The 22,944-nt window shown below is 40.5% G+C and overlaps 5 protein-coding genes and 1 non-coding gene across 6 annotated transcripts; 4 read left to right on the top strand and 2 right to left on the bottom strand.

The window, feature by feature from the left end:
* Nucleotides 1-1,218: 1,218 nt before the first annotated feature.
* Nucleotides 1,219-2,704, bottom strand: LOC140767235 (AT-hook motif nuclear-localized protein 23-like). Its single transcript, XM_073107076.1, has one exon. The coding sequence runs from the start codon at nt 2,309-2,311 to the stop codon at nt 1,502-1,504; it is 810 nt and encodes a 269-aa protein (XP_072963177.1). The 5' UTR covers nt 2,312-2,704; the 3' UTR covers nt 1,219-1,501.
* Nucleotides 2,705-8,437: 5,733 nt separating this feature from the next.
* Nucleotides 8,438-10,805, top strand: LOC140766537 (acetylornithine deacetylase-like). The gene is made up of 10 exons (XM_073105934.1): nt 8,438-8,821; nt 9,029-9,273; nt 9,347-9,455; nt 9,530-9,668; nt 9,754-9,811; nt 9,893-9,910; nt 9,994-10,122; nt 10,216-10,372; nt 10,459-10,492; nt 10,624-10,805. The coding sequence occupies exons 1-10, from the start codon at nt 8,465-8,467 to the stop codon at nt 10,734-10,736; spliced, it is 1,359 nt and encodes a 452-aa protein (XP_072962035.1). The 5' UTR covers nt 8,438-8,464; the 3' UTR covers nt 10,737-10,805.
* Nucleotides 10,806-10,953: 148 nt separating this feature from the next.
* Nucleotides 10,954-13,376, top strand: LOC140766536 (uncharacterized). Its single transcript, XM_073105933.1, has one exon. It carries the CDS (start codon nt 11,546-11,548, stop codon nt 13,121-13,123), a length of 1,578 nt encoding a protein of 525 aa, XP_072962034.1. The 5' UTR covers nt 10,954-11,545; the 3' UTR covers nt 13,124-13,376.
* Nucleotides 13,377-14,366: 990 nt separating this feature from the next.
* On the top strand, nt 14,367-17,966 carry LOC140767853 (mitochondrial carnitine/acylcarnitine carrier-like protein). The gene is made up of 3 exons (XM_073107927.1): nt 14,367-14,535; nt 16,285-16,676; nt 17,315-17,966. The coding sequence occupies exons 2-3, from the start codon at nt 16,285-16,287 to the stop codon at nt 17,814-17,816; spliced, it is 894 nt and encodes a 297-aa protein (XP_072964028.1). The 5' UTR covers nt 14,367-14,535; the 3' UTR covers nt 17,817-17,966.
* A 105-nt stretch (nt 17,967-18,071) lies between these two features.
* On the top strand, nt 18,072-18,157 carry TRNAM-CAU (transfer RNA methionine (anticodon CAU)). Its single transcript is given in 2 exon segments — nt 18,072-18,109; nt 18,122-18,157. It is a non-coding gene; the product is annotated as a tRNA-Met (tRNA).
* A 3,645-nt stretch (nt 18,158-21,802) lies between these two features.
* Nucleotides 21,803-22,714, bottom strand: LOC140766539 (abscisic acid receptor PYR1-like). The gene has a single exon (XM_073105935.1). It carries the CDS (start codon nt 22,638-22,640, stop codon nt 21,978-21,980), a length of 663 nt encoding a protein of 220 aa, XP_072962036.1. The 5' UTR covers nt 22,641-22,714; the 3' UTR covers nt 21,803-21,977.
* Between the last annotated feature and the right edge of the window lie 230 nt (nt 22,715-22,944).

Raw genomic sequence — 22,944 nt, 5'->3', positions numbered from 1 at the left:
TGAAATCAGCACATTAGAAGCTAAAAAATTAATTGGAGTTTTATTAGCAAGAACTTTCAGGAACTATTGATAAATACAAAGTTTATTTATCATAAGAAGAGTTTATAAACATAGCAAAAAGTGTTACGAGCTATATATATATGTATATATATGTGGAGAAATGACAAGCTATACATGCTCATGTGATACCAATTAATACAGCAAGAATGATCCAATTATATATGTGAAACCTAATTCGCCAAGTCAATATATATTTTGATCATTAGCATTAAAAGAAATTCATTATCCTCATAATGAGATTTAAGCATTGCTAGAATTCAAGATATCTTTAGGGTTTCTAAATCCATATGATATGAGAATATTAATTTAGTAAGGACAAATTGTGCTATTGATATAAGAAAAGGAAGAGAAACTATTGATTTCAAAAGCATTATGAACAAATATTAATTTTAGTCACTTCATCTGATGATCGATTTGATGTGCTGCTGTAATGAAAATATTTCTTAAGAAAAAGTGAAAAGAAATATTATGCTAATTGGTAAAGTAAGTTACTTAATCAACTATAATTTGTTCCAAAGAAATAGGGTATATATACGAAAACAAAATTTAAATATACAAGAAGAAACTAAACATCAACGCATACCAAGAAGCCAACAACATCTCCTCCCATTGGCATCATAACTAGTCTTCCATGGAACTCAAACAACTCTTTGAATCTGCACGTCCCAAGATCATAAAGATGGGGGAGGATCTCATCTCGAGAAGCTAAAGCTTGTGATCAAAGACATGCACACGTGGGAAAAAGATTTTTCTTTTAGAGACCCAATATGCCTCAGTACTTCCCAGAGCTAGAAGAAACCCTAGCCCATCATGCCCTATTGCATTAGACAAGCTAAAAACCCATGTTTCAGTAACCACGGGAGGAGCACTAGCAACATATTCTACTATATCAAATTTTAGTTTCCTCTCTAATCCACTCCATATTATTATAATCACTTCTTTTCCTAAAGAAAGCCTAGACAACGTTATTCCCCCCTTGAACTATATATATATATATATATATATATATATACACACACACACATATATTCTTCATAGAAAAAGGAGAAGAGTAAAGAGTTGATGAAGGTGATCATATATAAAGATCGATGATATATAGCAGCACAGCAGCAGGAGTAGAAATACTCATCAGCAATATAACGAACAATAACAATGATATAATAAACAAGTGTTGAGGCTTGTAGCCTCAAACCCCATTGCTTATTATGGAAATTAAGAGAGAGTTCCGATGAACATTAACAACAACAAGAACAAAAGAAAGAGAAAGTTGACAAGAGAACGACCAACAAACCAAAATATCAAGACTCAAGAGAAAAGAAAAACAAAAAAAGGAGGAGAGAAAGACTAATTATACAATGGAGATTAATTCTTACATATGCATTCGATAATACTAACCTTCGCTGCTTCCACTGATCAAATCTATTTTTGCGATCGATCGATATTAGAATGGCGATCGACTGGCTGCGCCACCCGCCCACCCGTGTCCGTCGACCGGCAGCTGGCAATTCGCCATGTTGACCGGCAAATTGAAGAAGGGTAATCCGGCCGAGGGGTCCGGGAACGGGTTATTCCCCCCGCCATCCGATCCCTGCGGGGCCGGCGGCTGCATCTGCAGCTGTGGCTGCTCCTCCTCCTCCAGCGGCAGCCGCTCGTACGCGACGTTTGTGAACGACGCGGCGATCACGATCACCGGCCCCGCAGCGAACAGCGCGCCAACAACGTTCCCACCGACGACCTGCCCCTGCCCTCCGGCGAGGAACACGGTGAGGCTCGTTGCCCCCGGCGGCGCCGGCGGGGGGAGGAAGGATCCGGAGAGGGATAGGATCTCGAACCGTCCGTGGAGCGTGACGACAGCTCCCGGGGCGGAGGGCTGGCGCAGACTGACGTTGGTGACGGTGCCGCTGCCGCTGAGCACGCAGACGCCGCGCTGGCGGCGGCGGGCGTACGTTGCGACGGAATCGAATACATCGCAGCCGCCGCCGACCTCGAGTATGTGGGCCCGGAGAGTGTTCGCGCTCTCCCGGGTAATTATCACCGGCGGCTTCGGCTTGTTCTTCGACCCCGGAGGCCGCCCACGCGGACGCCGACCCGACCCGTCACCCCCATGCCCCTGTGACTGATCCTGCCCGTTGCTGTCTGCCCCGCCGCCACCGTTGTTGTTGTCGTCGTCTTCCGCGTCCTGTTTCTGCTGCAGGTGGAGCTGGTGGTGCACGTATCTCGACGCGGCGGTGCTCAGATCCAGCCCTGCCATGGCCTTATCCAAGAAAAGGAGAAATAAATAATAACAACAACAACAACAACAACAACACCAATAATAATAATAATATGAGACTCTGGTTTATTTTAATTAAGAAAAGTGTGGAAAAGGGATGGAAATCATAATTAAAGGAGAGGTTTTTAAAATTTTCTGGAAGTGAATAAACAAGGAAACGAAGGAAAAAAGAAAGCTAAACGAAAGGTTGGAGAATAGGGAAGGGCGAGAAGAGAGTAGAAGAGGAAATATAGAAAGAAAATAAAAATAAAGAACGACGAGGATCGAGTGCTGGGAAAGGGAGGTGGAAGCTTAGGGACAAAGAGGTAGAGGTAGAGGTAGAGCTAGAGAGAGAGAAAGAGAAGGGTATTGGGTTCTCCCTCACAGTTGAGGAAATGGATAAAATATTAAGAGGAAAGAGAAGGAGATAGAGAGAGGAGGAGGAGGAGGAGGATTATGACATGATGGTGGTGTGGCTTTTGGTGTTTATTAAATGTCTTAAACTAGGGGTTAAGAAGGTTGTTAACTTGGGTTTAGGAGTTGGGTTAAGGAGTGGAGTGCAAGTGGGGAGGGTGGAGAACCGCTGCGGCGGATGGGTCCCACTTCAATGGCTTGGCTTCATGAACCTTGGCTAAGCCATCCTTCAATTATCCACGTAGTAATTACTACTATTTAACAAGCTTATTATATATGGATCTATACATCGAATGATGGTAGTATGTGATTGTCGTGGTCTAATCTAATTGGATCATAATTGTTACAGATCTAAGTGCACAAAATGAAGCCTAAATGATTAGACCACCATTACTTTAGAAAGTACAGAGAATTAATAAGTTATTGTGGGGGTGCAGCACAAATCTTATAAAACTATATATATTCTGTTCTTTGTGTATGGATTAATGCATAGATTCTCTTTTGTTAAATAATGGAGATCTTGTCTCTTCCTAAATATTCTTCTAAAGTGAGAGATTGACTGCATGAGATTAGTTTTCTCTCTTGTATACTTCCTTCGCAAAGATTGGTTACATGGGTTTACTTTCAATTAACTACATCGAGTCAAATAGATAGCCTAGCTAGCTTGCACAATATAATTTATTAACCATGCAATACCTAGCCCAAGCTGTCGTAGACTCGTAATAATTAAGTAGTTTAAGTGCGCCAAAAACAAATTATAATTTATCCAAAATCTGAATAATATATATATATAATATAAAAAAAAAATAAAAGTGTGAAAATGTTAACTACTGCATTGTATTCTTTTAATTTAAACAAGAGCAATTGTAAGATGAAACAACACCCTGTACCTTACAAGAGAGTTGGCATTGCTCATCACGTTATACCGTATGAAGTTTTTTATTCGATGCATAGTCTTCTTTTGTGGTAGTCCACTCTCTTTTATGGCAACCTGCAGCAAGTTATGACATTGCCGTAGCACGGATAAAATAATAAAATTATCTAAAGCTTTTGTTGTGCTGCTACTGATAAGTGAAACGATGGTTCATTATGCTTGCTATTTTATTTTATTTTTTATTTTTTTTTTAATCTCTCTCTCTCTCTCTCCTAAAATATATAAATATAAAATTCTATTTAATATCAGCTAAGCCGAGACGAGCCGGGGGAGTAAGCCGGGTGAGAGCTGGTCTTCCAGGTCAAAGTGACCCCACCCTCGGCCATGTCGGCCATGGTCAAGCAGTCGCTTTCATCGGGAATGGGTCCAGTCCCTCCCCGCCTCCTCCGGGATGCCCGTCCCCCAACCGCCCAAACCGGAAGACCTCCCCACGTGGGCCCCCACACCCTCACGCCTGCCCGCGCTGCCCGTACCCGGGGTTTTCGGGCATCGCTTTCCCCACCCCCGGTCTGCAGCTGTGCCGCTGATGGACCCGATCTGTCCGATCCCCGCCACACCCAGTTGCCTGCCTCCGCGTGTCCCAGCAGCAATACACGCACACATCCGGTTGACCGTTCCCGCCGCTGCCGGGGATGCATGTACCAATCTCCTGCGAGGCCATGATAAGACCTCGAAGAGGATAAGATCTGTACGTACTCGGGGAGAAGAACAAGTAGAAGAAGAAGAAGAAGAAGAAGAAGAAGAAGAAGAAGTAGCAGTCCCTCGTACTTTTTTTTTTTTGCTAAAAAGGGAAACTTAATGAGAATAATGGAGGTGCGTAAAAATGGATGTTGATGGATTTTAATTTGTTTGCACGCTGTCTATTTTTCATTGTTAAAATTAATCTACGGGTTAAGGTTGGCCTGGATGTAGAATGAACTTAATTTATTAGTCAATCATATATTATTATACTACCTATCTTTGTGCAAGTTAATTATTGAACCTCCTACCACTGTACATATACTATGTTCATATATATATATATATAGAGAGAGAGAGAGAGAGAGAGAGAGAGAGAGAGAGAGAGAGAGAGATGTCCAAAGTTTGAAGATGCATCATGAAACTTAGCGTTTGAAATGGTGGTTCTCTGGTGGGTGACGAGCGCCAATTTGCCAGCTCTTTAGATTAAAGAAAGAATTTAATTAATATTATCGCTAATCTCGACAAAGTTTATGTCCCTTTCGACCCATCGTCTGATGCTTTTGGACTTAACGAGGAGATTAATCGCCCTTAATCCGTCGGCGAGTCCAAGATGTCACGTTAGACTGCCTTTAGGGCAAATGAGATCTTAATTAACTTGAACTGTACTCCACTGTGTTAATAACCAAAGTCTCTTTAAATATTTATTTTACTAATAGTATTACTTTTCCTATCTCATTTCATCAAGTGATATATATATAGAGAGAGAGAGAGAGAGTCTATTTAAAAGATAAAATGGCTGCCGCAGCTATCTTGCTCTACTTCTCTACTCTTTAATTTTCTTATATCACTCTAATGAGTGAAAGGAGATTTAATTAATCTTAGGTTAATTAAATCTGAAAGCATCGAAGGAGTTTTAAAAGTGCACTTGATAGTACCAGCGTTTAATGAAAGATGTTTTGTTTTATGATTAACATATCTTTCCCATTCTTTAGCATTAACACTACGACATTTGACAAATTAATGCCAACACCTTGGGAAGATTCTCCTTCAATCATTAAATGATGAGAAACTTTCTTAAGCTAGCTCTTCAAACAAAGAATATTAGCAATAATGATTAAATATTGCCACACTAACGCGAGTATTAAAAGTTATTTGTTGTTCACCTTTTCGATCGCTTAACTGTTTAACCTCTCTATTGAATACATTGTTTAATAAGAGAAAGAAAAAAAATTATTAGACATGGAACAAGGTCAGAGAGTTAGCTTTTCCTTTTATTCATTGGAAAGTACTACTTATTCAAGTCAAATATTAGTATATATATAAATCTGTGAAGAAGAACCGGTGTTTAGCTATGAGATTACTACTGATTAAATCCAAATACCTCAACCTACTAATCAAATAAACATTAATTTCATGTTCGATTAATCTCCTAAATTGACATTCTCTCCAAGAAAGCCAATCTGATTTCTGAAGACTATATATCCAATGCAGGGGCAATTAAAGCTAACAATTATATATCGGACGACTTCTAGCTAACTATATTATATAGGCCAAGCATTGGGGTTAAAAATATTAAAATGATAGTAATGAAGTAATCTTAATCAAGAATAAGCATATGCGAATCTAGATTGAAGTTGTCAAGGGGACAACTTACCTAATCATCTAACTGCTTCGAGACATAACTTAATTAACAATTTAGTTGACGAGAAAAGAGTTAATTATCTTTTAGAACTCAATCACGTCCGCCAGCATGGAAGAATTTATAATATTCGTTGTAAGATAAACATGACATATTATTATTAATTATTATATACCTTTCATAGAGATGATAGTAGTACAATCCTTAACCAAAGGATATATTTTGTGACGTACTCTCTCGTGTAACTACACTTAGATATCGGAATAAGTGCTTTTTTTTTCTAAGATTTGGATAAGTTCTAAGATAATTATTTTTAATAAAAAAAATTCTTGATCACTCTTGATTGCTAAAATTGACAGCTTCATATAAAGATTTGGGACCTTGAGATAACTTAGTATCCACTCTAATTAATTAGCACATAATATATATATATATATATGTGGATGTTATGGTTGGTAATGGACGGCTGAGATATGAGGAGTTCTTCAATCACACGTCCACGTGATGCTAAGGGTTTGCATGCGTTCACGTGCATCTTTTTTTCTTTTTGGACCTCTTATTTTGTGGTTAATTTGGAGCAGCCCAAAATTGGGGATCCAGCAGTCGAAATATTCGGTTGCCGTCGCACGTGCGTATGGAAAAGGTGCACGGATATTGAGGTGAGGCGCATGTGCGCCCCACCAGGCTTCATTATTTGGGCCGTTGGCCCACACACGCGCCCACGTGAAGGATGAAGTACGCTGGGCCCCACCGTTTGCCCGCATTTATTTTAGATATTAAGTGGTTGTTTTAAAAACACCCTTGCAAACCCGCGGTATCTCATATTCCATCCAAAGATAAATTAGAAGGACACCCAAATTTTAAGGTGGAATGAGGAGTATATTTCAAGTGTTTTTATTTTATTTTTTATTGTAATATAACATTTTCCACTCGTTTGATTAAAGCTAGTTGAACAAACAAAGCTTTCTTTTATTTTATTTTTCTTTTGATTTAATTTTTACGCCGAGTCTAAGCATGAACCTATGTCGGAGCTAGCTCGCTCAAACTTGACAGTTTAGATTTGGTTCGGCTCGAATTGAATAATAGGTTTGGTTCAATCCGACTTGAAAAATAGCATAGTTTTTTAGGCTTGGGCTCTATCCGGCTCTGCTTGAGTTTAGCTAAAAAATAGAGTTAAGTTCAGGTTTGATCTGCTGAATTCCATACATTTGTGGCTCATCGGAGTCTTATTCTCGGCTTGTTTACACCCGCTAACCTAATCTACATGAGGATTTGGACTTATATCTTCTCTATTTAAAAATCTCATAGATAGGGTTGGGCTTGGGCTATATTTTAAAGAGCTGAACTCTGGGGTTCACCTTAGTGTAGGTCTATCCAAGTACTACAGTTAGCCCTCTGGGCTCAAGCTTGAGGGCATCATTAAATCCAAATAACCGCATCCTTACCGTAAGGATTTGTGGCCCAAAAAGCCCACAGAGAGAAGCTCTAAACTGGGTTATATTTTCAAAAAGAATATGTCACATGTGATAAAGTGATAGTGAATAAATGACAATGTGAGTATGTGCTTGGCTCTTCTCATAACCTTATCTTATGTAGAATAGAGCTGGACATATGGAGGAGTAATTTTCGATTGTGACATAGATGGTCCTGCATGCGGAATCATACATAAGGACAATAAAAACAAAGTTGGTCACATGTATAATACTTCACCCTCTTAATTTGAGGATCCATTGTAAATAATCAATCAAGTACTGGTACATATATCACCATGACAACTGACAAAATAATTGAATGAAGTCGACTAGTCTTGTATAAAGTTTGGTGGCTTTAGAGTTCATTCTAGAGCCATTAACCTTTTGCTATGAGACGTTCTTCTTTTATAACTAGTTAGATGATGTTTTCTGTGATCACAACTTTGGATATTCCTATATAGAATCTTATCGTGCTAATTAAATGAATATATGTGGCCACTCAACAGCATATTTTGGTCCACGAAAGTTGGATTATTTTTCTTGTACCTTTGGAAGATATGATTTAATAGCTAGCACACATATCACATGACCAAAAAGAAGAGGAGAAAAAAGTAGGTAACTTAGTTTACATGGTAATTAACTTAAGCCAGGTCTATTGCTACTGTACATCTCTCTGCCAAATAGTAAAGAGCTTTTAAATGTTTGGTCTTATATATCATATATATTGACCATACTTTTTAGTCAATTATTATTTACTAGTTGGTCTAATAATATTATTTTGTATGTCAGATATATATCCTCACTTTATTAATGCCACACCCACAAAACTATTATTTGATAACGTTATTTATCTCAATTCTAACATGACCACTATTTATTACCGTCTACATACCACCTTCCTCGGTAGACAACTCCCTTTCTCTCTATCTCTCTCTGTTTATATATATATATATATATATATATATATATATATATATATATATAGGGAGTTCAACAAATTAAGTAGCTCATCCATGGCGACTCTCTTCTCCTCTTCCTCTTCTCTTAATGACTTGCTCGGCGAGCTCGACCGTGACTCCTACATCCCCCTCCTCGCGAAGCTCATAGGCGAGGCGAAGTACGTGCAGAACAACCCCGACGACAAGGAGGATCCGCTCATTCCCGAAGAAGACCTCGTCGCCCGCCACGTAGTCGAGGCGCTGCTCCCTGTCTCCACCGACACCAACGGCGGGCCCTTGGTCGTCAGCACGGTCAGCTATGCCAAGGGGCGCAGCAATGTCATCGTCGAGTACCCCGGCACCGACCCCAACCGTGCCATCTCCTTCGTCGGCATGCACATGGACGTCGTGCCCGCCGACCCCAATGAATGGGTTCTCTTCTATAATCTATACGACTATACCGACTGCTTTAAAAATAAAAAATTGAACTCAGACTCTCTGCTGCAATATAATGTTAACTCAACAATTAGTTTACAAAACTTAAGCTTTATTTTATATTCTAACACATATCCCTCACTATTACATTCTCGGTGGATTTGGCAACGTGGGTATCTCTTATTTTCGGTACTTTTCGCGTAGACTTTCGATCCCTTCTCACTCAGCATCGTCGGAGATGAATTACGAGGCCGTGGGACGACGGATTGCCTCGGACACGTGGCGCTAGTGACGGAGTTGATGAGGAAGCTGGGAGAGACGAAGCCCAAGCTGAAGAGCTCGGTGTTCGCCGTGTTCATATGCAACGAGGAGAACGCATCAGTTACAGGTATCAGCGTCGAACAGTTGGCGAAGGACGGGTATCTTGATAAGCTAAAGAATGGACCTCTGTGAGTATCAATTAGTATTGTAATTAACTATTGCTTGGATATGTATTAATGATGGATTTGGGATTATTAATAGGTATTGGATCGATGTAGCGGATAAGCAACCTTGCATTGGTAGTGGAGGGATGGTAGTATGGCATCTCGAAGCCACAGGGAAGCTTTTCCACAGTGGTTTCCCCAATAAGGTAATCTATTCTCACAACTTAATTTGTTGGTTAAAATATTGGATGCTTATATATGTTTTCTATGGATTTAAAAGGCGATTAATGCCATGGAGTTGAATATGGAAGCACTTAAGGTGATTCAAACAAGATTTTACAAAGATTTCCCACCACTACCTCAAGAAGAGGATTACAAATATGCAACTCCATCTACTATGAAGCCAACTCAATGGAGTTGTAAGTCCTATCAAGATTATTAGTAGTAATATATGAGGGAATACCATGAGGGTTAAAGTAATAGATTATAAATGGCCCATTGCAGATCCGGAAGGTAGTGTCAACCAGATTCCGGGTAAATGTGAAATATCAGGAGATGTGAGGTAATTCCCTGAATTGCTATTTAGCTACTTAATTTATCTGTTGGATGATTGCATCTTATTGATACTTATGTCGTGTTTCAGGTTGACTGCTTTCTATAGGTGGGTCTGTTAACACTTCACAGTACCTTAACACCATACTTAATTCTGCTTATTTCTCTTTAAATTCTTTGCTTTTGGTACAGCCCAACTGATGCTGCCAAGAAGTTACAAGAGTATGTAGATGATATAAACGCTAATGTCGAGGATCTAGATACTCGTGGTCCTATGTCCAAGTATGTCCTTCATGAAGAAGGTGGTGATCTCAAAGGAAGGTAACTCCTCACTCTTTTTAATGAAAAGTTCTTTATTTTTGTTTTCTAATTTACAAAACAAGTTTTATTTATTGGATTCCTTGTGATATCTAGACTCGAGATTACGTTCGACCAAGATATTACTGCTGGAATTGCTTGTGATATTACTTCTCGTGGCTATAAAGTGTTATACGAAGCAACTAAGGAAGTGATTGGTTATGTAGAACCTTATGCTGACACTGGAACTTTGCCATTGGTTCGCGATTTACAGGTTGAGTACTCTTTTTATCTCCTCAAAGTTAATTCTTTACACCTTACGCACGAAGTGATTCTTACTATTTGTTTCGTTTTCGCTAGGACCAAGGTTTCGATGTTCAACTCACTGGATATGGTAAGAAAGTTGAACTTTTACTATATGCATTCATAAATTTAGAATTTTAAAGCAGTCATGAAGTGATTAATTGGTGAGATAGATCTGGAGGAGTTCCATGACGTAGATAAATCTTTGTGTTCTTCCTGCAGGGATAAATGATGTATACCATGCAAATGACGAGTACTGCCTCTTCTCTGATATGAGCCAAGGTTATGAAGTATTCGTGCGCATCATCTCCAAGCTGGAAGGCGATGACAACTGAGCGAGAGAGAGCGAGTTCATATTTATCATCAGAATAACTATAATAAAAGCTTCCAGTCTTAATTTGCTAGCTCCCCTGTTACAAATGCATTTGCATTAGTAAAACTTACAAGTTTCACAGCGTAAAGAAGAAAAATCGAGATAGATAACACCAAAGAATGATCAATCACAAAGTGATATCTCGGAATCACCTGAAAGGTTTAATCTTTATGAGTTCATGCGAATTAAGATTAGATTTTTGATCAGATTAATCAGAAGTTAAAGCTCAACAACTACTTTTTTTTTTTTTAAAAAAAAAATCATTTGAATCGCGTAAAAGATCCAACCTTTATGAGCTGAAGCAAACCAAAATTTCGAAAGAACTCAAGAGTGGAGAGAGAGAGAGAGAGAGAGACAAGGTAGTAGCAGAGAGGAGGAGAGGAGTGCAGCGGAAACAGAGCGAGAGCAAACGAACTCCATTAGAGGGGGAGTGAGAGAGAGAGTGGGGTAAAAAGATGCTAAAAAAACCACCCGTAGTTTTCGGGTCAAGGCGGTCCCGTCTTGAACCCGACTGGATCGAACATGGGTAAAGCTTGGGCTATCTTTCTTCGGCCCGGATCGACTTGACCTAGCCTGGCCCATGAGCACCTATCTATTGTCCAAACTCCAAACCCCAAACCCAATTAGTCGAGTCTTTCGGATCGGGTTAACTGGTCAACAAGCCCCATTGCGCCATCGCCGCCACAGCACACCGACCTTCTCCTCCTTTCGTCCCTTAAAAACCTAACGCTAACCCTCTATTCCCCCAAGACCAAAACCCTGGTTCTGGGGATGTCGTCGATGGATCTCGCCGGCTCGGGGATGTTCCTGCCCACGCAGACTCCGGCGACGGTGCTCTGCTGCATCTGCGGTGTCTCGATGCCTTCCAACCCGGCGAACATGTGCGTTCGCTGCCTCCGATCCCGCGTCGACATCACCGCCGGCCTCCCTCGGCAGGCCGCTGTCGTGTACTGCCCGGATTGCTCCTCCTACCTCCATCCCCCCCGCACGTGGGTTCGCGCCTCCCTGGAGTCGCCCACCCTCCTCTCCTTCCTCCTCCGCCGCCTCCGTCGCCCCCTCTCCCGCCTCGTCCGCCTCGTCCACGCTGAGTTCGTCTTCACCGAGCCCCACTCCAAGCGCATCCGCCTCCGCCTCCGCGTTCAGCAAGAAGCCCTCAATGGCGCCATCCTCGAACAGGCCCACGTCGTCGAATTCACCATCCACGACCGCCTCTGCGACTCCTGCTCGCGCGCACAGGCCAACCCCGACCAGTGGGTCGCCGCTGTCCAGCTCAGGCAGCACGTGACCCATCGCCGCACCTTCCTCTACCTCGAGCAGCTCATCCTTCGCCACGGCGTGGCCGCTCGAGCCCTCCGCATCGCCGCCTCGGAGCGCGGGCTCGACTTCTTCTTCACTTCTCGATCTCACGCCGCCCACCTTGTGGAATTCCTCTCCGGCGTCGCGCCCGTTCGATCCCGATCAGATAAGCAGCTCGTCTCTCATGACCCAAAGAGCAGTCTTTACAATTACAAGTACACCTTTTCCGTCGAAATCTGCCCGATTTGCCGCGAGGATCTCGTATGTCTTCCGCCCAAGGTTGCGAATTCCCTCGGTAACCTTGGTCCCCTTGTTCTCTGCGTCAAGGTGTCCAGCTCCATTGCTCTTCTTGATCCCTTTACCCTCCGCGCCGCCTTTCTAGATGCAAACCAATACTGGCGAACATCTTTCCAGGCTTTGCTGTCTAGCAGACAGCTCGTCGAGTATATTGTGCTCGACATTGAGCCGGAGGCCGCGGAGGTCACCGTGGCAGGGTCCAGGTACCGGCTGGCCGATGCCCAGGTCGCCCGTGTGTCTGACTTCGGGAAAAACGACAACATATTTACCGTCAAGACCCACCTAGGCCACCTCTTGAATCCTGGGGACTATGCACTCGGGTATGATCTCTATGGGGCTAATAGCAATGATCTGGAGATCGACAAGTATAAAGGTCTCATCTTGCCGGATGCAATACTTGTCAAGAAGAGCTATGAGGAGAAGCGGCGTAGCTCACGTGCGAAGCCTCGTCCTTGGAAGCTAAAGAGCTTGAACATGGATGTGGATAATACTACTAACAAGGGAAGGGCAGACGAGGAGAAGAGGAATGCTGAGTACGAGGAGTTCCTCAGGGACCTGGAGGAGAATCCCGAGTTGCGGTTTAACGTATCATTGTATCGGGACAAGGAATACCAACCGTCTGAGATGGCTTCCACGGCCGGTGGGGATGATCTCCCATCCGTGCCTTTGGAGGAGTTGCTTGCTGATCTCGATCTAAGTGATGAGGAGGAAGAGGAAGAGGAAGAGGAAGTGCGAAATGATGGCATGGTGGAGTGAGTTGTCCAACGGCATGGAATCAGTTTTTGATCGCTTTCCCTTCCAGATTATAGCCGTGAACTATTTTGGCTAATTTATAAGCTTGTTCTAATCTCTTAAGATTACTTATTAAATTTGGTTTCGCTGTTTGGAACTACTTTTCTTTTACTACTTTGTACCCTTTCCCGGAACTTCAAAATGTTTGGTTGTAACGTTTAGTTTTGATATAATATGTTGTTTTAGCTACCAATATATCCTACCTATATTATCTGATCATGCAGGGTGGAAATACATTCCTCTGTGTCTAGGGGTAGGAATTATACAGATTTTACTTTCTTTCAGTCCCTTTATTTCTCTCAGATCTAGATGATAGGAGAAGTTTACTAGTAGCACAATGCTTGCCAATATTGCTTGACTAGTGCATATCTTCAAAGTCCTTATTGCTGTAGAGGCAGGCATTGGAGCCACTTCCAAGTTGATAAACCTGAGCTTATTTTGTGTTGAATAGCTTACGTTGTTGTCTTTGAGGAATAATCGTTCTAGTTCTTTTTGGATTTATAATGAGTTTCATGGATATTTCTTCTTCTCTTTGATGGAATATTTTTTGGGTGTAGTCTTTTTGCTGAGACTGCTTGCAATTTAGGTAAATATAGTGGGATTTCAGATATGTGAACTTACATTGCATGATATGATATTCACGACAAGTTTTTGAAAGGATTTCATTTTCTCCAACGTACCCACTTGTATGTTCTTGCAAGATATAACGCCCAGTATATCGCAGAGGGCTTTGATCTCATGGAGTGGATTGGTCTTTGTAAATCTTATTGGTGCGCGTACATGGATGCCATCTTGTATGCAGATGTGTGAGAGATATCACTAATAAAGCTTGATGAAGTGCTCTGTCTTTTCTTTTTATCGCCTTATGTTAATGGGAAAAATAGCATAACGGTATGCACCAACACTTTGTACAACTGAGGCATATTTTAGGATTAATCGAGTGCCCATTTACAATAAGTGATCCCTGTGCCACGTTGGAAGACAACAACGGAAATTTAGTGGCACGCATCATACCCAATCCACGGCACACGTGTGGTGGCAGTGGCTCCGAGGGTTTCTCCTACTAGTTCTAAATCTGGTCCAAATAAACTCCATCAACCAAACCCACTTGTGGTATACGAGAGATACGAGAGAGATTCTCCACCAACCCCCTTCTCTCTCTCTCGCTCTCTCGCTCTCTCGCGGTGGGATTCGACCAATCGGGCGGTGGACCCGGGTCGTTTATCGAAATTTTGCTTGTTTGGTTCCTCGAGTGGTCTCAGTTTCGCTTCCTTTAATCCCAAACAAAGGGATTATATATAAGTAGCATCCCCCTTCTCTACTCCACTGAGGAATATTATCAAGTAGGAGGGAGGCAGCTTCGACTTCTCCAAAAGGTTTCTTTCATCTTCCCAAAATCTTCTCGGTCTTCTTCCTGCATTCGTTTGCCCGTTCTTTCTAGTGATCGCCCATCTTTTCTAATCTCATCTTGCTTCTGAGATCTACGGGATGGTTTCTTGTTATTATTAGCCCCAACTTCCGAAATTCAAGGATTTGTCTCATTTGCCGTATGGATTTGTTATTTTGCATATGGTTTTGGATCTTATAACTTAGACTTCTCGGTATTAGAATGCATTTTAGTGTTCGTTTGATGTTGTTCCTGAGTAGATCTGTGAGAACCGTCTAGTGATGATTTCTTGCGGATGCTCGTCATTGGAAGACGATTGCAGCAATGAATGATTACAAGTTAGAAGCAATTTCGAAAGGGAGATGAGACCAGGTCGATCTAAAATGGATTGAGAGGGGTTGGTAACCTAGAAGAACAGAGTAATTGCTGTGAAAAGAAGTTCTCTGTAGATAAGAACACCAAATAGACAGTCTTCTTGTATCTCGTTTGACTTCACCTTTCCTGTTTCTGGAGTTAGTATTGTTTTTAGATTAAAAGTGTTATTTGGTATATTGCTTTCTTGAAACCCCTATTTGTGCCACACTTTATAATTATATAATCGCTTTTGAAAGACCTTGAAACAAGTACTTGACAGAATGTGGGGAAGTGGGTGTCAGGCAAGTTGATTTAGGAAGTATTAAAGGAGGGGGAAGTAAGAGAATTCTTCGTATAGGTACTTCTCTTTATCAGTCATTGTAGTGATACTTATATTGTACTTCTGGAACTCATTCTTTATTGCTGCTGGTGCTTTAGACAGTTAACTCCTTATAAGTCCAGTTGGTTTTCTTGCAATCAAGATGGTCTATTCCTGTGACCTCTAGATGCTTTAGATTAACTTATCTCTTTCTCCAAACTAGCTGGAAACGAATTTAGATGGTGAAAAGATGAAAATATCATTAGATTTCTGCCGTCAGTATAAAGTTTGGTGATGAATACTTTTCTTTTTCTTGATACTTGTGCTGCCACAGACTGTCTCTTTCCATTATGTCAAACCAGTGAGAAATGAGTCAACATTGAGGAGTTAAATCTTGATTTGAATACATAATGAATAATCAGAACATCAAATTTGCCATATATCTGATCAACAAGGTAAGGTTTTAGACTCTTAGTTATTGGAAAATGAGATCCACCATGTGTTATCTCCAAGCTTTTAGTTGAGGGTAAAGCTATTGTTAATGTCACTTCAAATCAGTTGTTTTTCTTCTAAGTTGTTGATACTTGTTAGGCGGTGGATATTCTATAACTGCAAGCTATGTTTCTCTTTCGGCTGCAGATCATGCTGATCCTGTGTGCAAAAGCTAGATGATAGATTTCTATGGTCATGAACTGATTATCACTGTTTTACTCCATTCTTGGGAAGTCTCAGTTCTTTTTTTTTTGTTGTTGCTATTTGGCCACTTTGATGGGTTTCATCTGGACCTGACTTGTTTCATTTTTAACTAGCCAGACAAAGGTTCTTGCTTGGTTTGATAATTGGTAACTTCATTTAAATTTGATTCTCGAAAGAAAAAACATTTTAACCATCACATATTTGTTTGAGAACATCCATTATTTCATGTTTCAATATGACATTGCTTTTGTAAATTAAGATGTACTGTGAATTTATAATATATCTAGAAATTGTCATCAGGATATGCAGTCGAGTGGCTAAGTATCGGAATCTGACAAGTGATTTTTTCATTACTCTTTATTATGGCAGATGGCAGATGTAGCTAAGGACTTGACTGCTGGAACTGTTGGAGGGGCTGCACAGTTGATTGTTGGTCATCCCTTTGACACCATCAAAGTCAAGCTCCAAAGCCAGCCTGCCCCACTTCCTGGCCAACTCCCCAAGTTTTCTGGTGCCATGGATGCAGTTAAGCAAACAATAGCTGCTGAAGGTCCAAGGGGCTTATATAAAGGGATGGGTGCTCCGCTTGCCACGGTTGCAGCCTTCAATGCTGTTCTCTTTACTGTGAGGGGACAAATGGAAGCCTTATTAAGGTCAGAACCTGGCGCTCCACTCACAGTGAATCAGCAAGTTGTATGTGGTGCTGGTGCTGGAGTTGCAGTCTCCTTCCTAGCGTGTCCAACAGAGTTGATTAAATGCAGGTCGGTAATGCTGTTTTCTTTTTTTGGTAGTAGAAATAATTTCTTATTGAAATCGTGTCTTTATTTGTCGATCTACATGTGGAGGAATATTTTACCTGGTCTGCAATTGTCCATGAATAATATGAATTACAATTTCTGACCAGCTTGTTCATCAGATGCGTGGGTGCACTTATATATATTGTTTGTTGATTCTCAACCATCCAAACAGAAGTAAATTACGGACACTGAAGATAGCCAGAGTGCTTCCTTAAGCCTTATGAGCATAAACTTGGTGTCTCTCTGCTATGGCTTTTCAGTTGACATCTCTATGAATTTTCTACCTTCTCTCTTTGTGATTCTCTTAACTCATTGATTCACCCATTCTGCTCTAGTTCGTACGACACTTTTCAGGGAATAATCAAGGAATACCCTTTCGTAGTTTTGTGGTTTTATTACGTTAACTCGTTTGTATGTTTGTTTACATTTGGCCTTGCGCCCTTGCCTGCATTGCCTTCAGAACAGAATGACAGATGAGGCATATAAGTAACTGCAGTCTGTGACAAGCAAATGCCTTTTCTTGAGCTTCTGATATTCAAATACTTGGCAATTAGGAATATTGATATTCCGCTCACATGTGGCGTTCTTACATGGTAAAACAGGTTGCAAGCTCAGAGCGCCTTGGCAGACTCTGCTGCCTCTTCAGGTGCAGTAAAATATGGAGGACCTATGGATGTTGCGAAGCATGTCCTTAGATCAGAAGGTGGTGTTAGAGGCCTCTGCAAAGGCCTGGGCCCAACCCTGGCTCGTGAAGTTCCTGGAAATGCTGCAATGTTTGGTGTTTATGAAGCCGTCAAGCAATACATCGCTGGGGGATCAGACACTTCTGGCCTTGGAAGGGGTTCCTTAATTGTTGCTGGAGGGGTGGCTGGTGCATCATTCTGGGTCTCCGTCTACCCAGCTGACGTTGTAAAGAGTGTGATTCAGGTTGATGACTACAAGAATCCAAAGTTCTCTGGATCCATTGATGCCTTCCGGAAGATTCTGGCGAATGAGGGAGTTAAGGGCCTATATAGAGGCTTTGGACCAGCAATGGCTCGCAGTGTCCCAGCCAATGCAGCCTGCTTCTTGGCATATGAGGTGACAAGATCTAGCCTCGGATGACTTCCATTTTAGTTCATCCTGATTGATTTTTTCCTGCGTCTCAGCAGGTTGATTCTGTCGACTTTTCCGTATTTTCTTCTTAAGAAAACTATTGAATTCCTAACCGTTTGAACACTTTGATGGACAAGAACAATGCTTGCTTCCTCATTACTGTTTTATACTATTCCTGATACATTACTTCCAAATATCCCGACTCCAACAGTCGATTGATGTAAGATGAAGAAGTTCATAATTTTCTATCTTGTTTCGTATCACGGGGTGGTGGCGCAGTTGGCTAGCGCGTAGGTCTCATAGCTATCTGAGTAATCCTGAGGTCGAGAGTTCGAGCCTCTCTCACCCCAGTCTTTAATTTTTTTTCTCCTCTTAAACTACTATTTAATCCAGCAATTCGATCATTCTATGCAGCGATTTTCTTTTTAATTTTTTTTTTAAATTTATAATCGAGGTTAAAAACTCAAACTTAAACCAACTGGTAGATTTATTATGTGCATTATTCTCTAAATATCAAAGAGAATCAATCCTGCGATAGTAACTCTAGGGATGTGCAAAGAGCACGTACACGGCTAAGATACCACACATATGAATGGATAGATCGATTTAATATTATGAAACATGAAGCCAATTAAATTAAATCTCATCATCAACTTGCTTTTAATCCAAGATTAATTAAAGAAAATAAATAAATACTTCGTCAACTTGTTCATGTCGCATGCAAGCAATCAACCTCATCAATTATTGCAAATCACTGCTGGATAATTCCGGCCACGAATAATTACGTAATAGCTAGGAGAGAGACAAATCAAGCCGAGCAATTCGATCCTCCAATTACTTTGGGTGGTCAAACAAGTATCAACAACATGCCAAATATTAACAACATGCCTAATGATCCTTATACTTGTTTTTAATGGTTTTTTAATTTACTATTTTTAGGTGATGTTTGATTATAAAATAACTTTCAAACTAATTTAACTATACTTATTTCTTATATTTGCACCAGAAAGCCTGTACTGATTTAGGCTTTTGATGGTGTTTACTTGTAAACTAATTATATTTAATATGACACAAAAAATATTAAATTTAAGAGATACTTTGACAAATGATTTACTTTATACTGGATAGACAAGGATAGAAGAGAGGAGAAAAAAAAAAATGATCGAAACAATAAATAAATAAGACTTTTTGAAGGGAAAGTAATAGTCAAATTTTGTTGATAAATATAACATATTAGATGAAAGAGGAATGGAGGGAAAAATAGATAGTCGCCACACAACCACACTAGGTTAGGTTAATGGATGGATGCTATTACCACCCTCTCTATCTTTGAAGGAAGTAGGTAAAGACGAGCAAAGACTAATAGAAATAAGGTTGGTGAAAAAATAGGAAGAACCTAAGAAGTGGTTCGATATCATCATCATCATCATCATCATCATCATCATCAACACAATCATGTATGACTCCATTAAATTCTTGCCCAATGAACTCATGGTCTCAACTCTCAACGGCATAATGATGATTTAGATATTGGGGTGCGCCGTTTTCCTGTGGAAAGAAAAGGTTGATCAATAGTTCTCAACATAAGACCATTACGAGGGAATTAAATACAATATCATGTTGCATTCCAACTAGATATCCCTTTTCCTACACAACCATACATATTTATATAATATTAATTGTCCTTTATTAAATGTCATCCTTTACCTTTTTTTATTCTTTGATGTGCACCAAGCCACCAATCCATGTTAAGGTAATGCAAGGAAGAGAGAGGTGGACCACCCACAAATAATGTGTGCTCTTATATCTAGCATTGTATGCCTGGAAAGAGAGGGTAAAAGTGAGAGAGAGAGAGAGAGAGAGATGGAGAAAGAGAAAAACTCTTCCATTCCAGGAGAGTCCTGACCAATAACAAGATAAAGAAGCTCTTTTATTCACCACCATTTGTCCACATCATATCTAGCATTACATAGAGGAAGCTCTTCCATTGAAGTATTCAAGGAGATTTTGTGACCAAAGTTTCTCCTAGCTTTTTCGTACTAAAAGGAAAAGGAAAGTCTGCTGTGTGTGACTTTATCTTATGTTGGACGAAATAGTTAACCTTTTATATCTTTATACAGTCAGTAGTATATATGATTGCTATCGGATTTGAATTCTAGGAGCACTTTTGTCATTGGTTAGTGGGGTGTTTGTTTAACTAAGAAACAGCTCATATAATTAATTGGCTAATTGCAATGCCACTACCACTAGCTGAAAGTGGAGTATCTTAGAAAGTGTCATAGTACAATTCTGCACTTTTGGGTCATCTGCATTCGGTGTTATCCACCAAACCTATCATTTATAATATCAAAGATCGATACGTCCTCTTTTCATGGAGATGTAAATGCTCCACTCACCCTTCAGATTCCAAAGTTCTCAACTGCCTTCGAAGAAGTAGGATAAGAAAACGAATAGAACCTGCTGTTATGTATTCAAAATAGCTATAATTTTAAATAAACACCATACTCTAATAACATGCCAAAAGTTTTTATCAAATGGCAGTGTTTTGATATTGATTCTAATTGAATGGATATCTAGATGTAGCATATTAGCATAGATTAATACACAGAAGAATCCATTACCCTCACTTCGCTAGTAGATAAGAATAAGTTTATTTTCGTATAAAATTTCTTCGTACTAAGTATAGTAATTAAATAATAATTTATTTTAATACTAGTTTCTTAATAACTATTCTCTTATATTTTATCTAATGTTATTATATTTATTATTATTATTATTATTATTTTGCTCTTAAATGAGACAAACTTCAATCAACTATCATCAACTATCATTTTAATTATTGCAACTATCTTTTATCCATCAATCATAAATGGTATTTTACTTATGTACTAAAATATCTCTAATTTATATATCACAATATATCACTATACTAATAAGCTCTCTCGTATAAATTTAAGAAATGGATATAACTAAATTAATATGAAAGTTATTATTCCATAAAGTAAAATGGCCCCATAAAAAATATCACGTCAAACAGCTCTATAATCATATCACCTAACATAGTACCTTACTATCCCTCTAAAATTTTGGAGAATAAATATAATCTAATCTCGATATGACAAAAGGACAAATTGATGATAAAAAGAACGAAAAAAAAGAATAAGATTAAAAATAAGTAAAAATTGATTCTAACCCTAAATAATTATTGTAAAAAAAATTATTTAATGATTTGATATCTTAATGGTTTGACTCAACAGTTTGATTCAATTGATAACTCACAGTACGATTGATTTGAAATAGCTGCAGCTTAGACATAACTTAAAGCCTAAAATAATCAGCTTACTATATTAGTTAAAATTTAGTGAGATCTAAATATTTTTTATCTAAAAAGGATTAACTATTTACATCTAAAAAGAGTTTATTTTTTGTCTAACTCATATAGTATTTGAGCTCTTAAAATATATATATATATATATAACTTAGGTACTGTGCACCCATCATAGTCAGTATCACCTGCAACTAATTCACAGTCAGTATCTACATGTGAATGCAGATCTAACTTCGACAACTTTGTTATGATGCATAGTATCATTTCTATGCTATCCCCCAACAATAACTATCATCTGTGTTTTGTCGGGGCTCAGAAGAGTGCAGATCCTCTGCGCCACGTAACTGCGGGAATTTGATGCATTCAGGTTTGCAGAGAAAGCCACTTCCAGCAAACAAAACAACTCCCCCTTGCAGAGAAGCTACCTTCCCTTCTCCATAAACTAGTTATTAGATACCTTGGGAAGTCAGATAATTCATTGGTAAATATATTATAACTCAACTACTACAACAATACTACTCAGAATTCGAAATCGGATCCGATTAAAATCCTTCTTCTTCTTCTTCTTCTCTGTTTGAAGACATCGGCAGTTCGTTCACAGTTGATATATTCCGAAAAAAAGGAGGAGGAAAACAAACAGGTAAAACCGAAATGGACATCATAAGACTAGGGTAATCAAACACTCCCTTCGAACGAACCTTACAGGGGGGTATTTCTGTAATTCCAAACACCGTTAGGAACCCACCCCATTATTAACACCACGAATCAAGAAAGGAGATTTTTTTTTTTCCTTTTTTCAAAATTTAAAATTCTTCCTTCTTTCGCAGTACTTAGGGGAGATCTCACTTACCCTTCTCCGCGGCCCGTGGAGGCGGCGGCGCCAGTTCCTCCGCGGCGGACGCCTCCGCGACCGCCTTGAGCTTCTGGAGGTTAAGCCGCACGACGGTGTCGGCGAAGAGTCTGGTGTCTTCCTCCGTGTTGCCCTCGGGCACATCCACGACGTACGATTCGATCACGATGGTGCAGATCTCGCCGTCCCCACCGAACTCAGAGACGGTGGTCACGGATCGGTAGTTCCGGAGGCGGTGCTCTCCGCCGATGATGGTGAATCCGAAGACGCGGCGGTCGTCGTCGAGGACGTCGAGGCGCTCGGTACTGGTGCTCGCCGGTAGGCCGGAGATGACGCTAACATCACGGAGGCAGCCGACGCGGACCTCGCCGTCGCCCTGGATGGCGCAGCTACGGATGAAGTGCTTGTAGATCTGGGGGCGATCGAATCGGCGGACCACCGCCCACGCCGCCGAGGCCGGCGACCGGATCCGCTGGGCCAGGAGAGACGAGCATTGGCCGGGGCCCACCGTGTACTGGTGATAGGTTTTGATCGTTGGACGGAGCCCGGCGTACTCCGCCGCCGTCAGCCCGGCGGTCGCCGTAGCCGCCTCCACCGCCGATTGCGATGGAGATGGAGGAGATGGAGATGAATTCTTTTCTTCTCCAGTCTCCATTAGTTTCTCCCAGTGGCTCCTCAAACCACGGAATATGATGGAGAAAAATAGGCGACGGAGACTTGGCCCCTTTAGGTGGGAATGGGGGCGCTCTTTTTATTTTTATTACTCGGGGTGTTTCTTTGCATATCACCACCTGCTCTAATCACGTCATTAATTGTTTTCTTTTCATTTATTTGCAGATTAGTTCATTAAAAAAATTATTCTTTTTTGAGAACTAATATTCGAATATACCGACAAAAGAAGAAAGAATAGTTTTTTAATCATTCATGAGCCCGAAGACTAGATATGGGTTGAACAAAAT

Source organism: Typha angustifolia, chromosome 9, assembly GCF_048772165.1.
Source record: "Typha angustifolia cultivar Huaian chromosome 9, ASM4877216v1, whole genome shotgun sequence".
NCBI lineage: Eukaryota > Viridiplantae > Streptophyta > Magnoliopsida > Poales > Typhaceae > Typha > Typha angustifolia.
The sequence above is the reverse complement of the archived record's forward strand: the minus strand, read 5'-3'. Positions and strand labels throughout refer to the sequence as shown.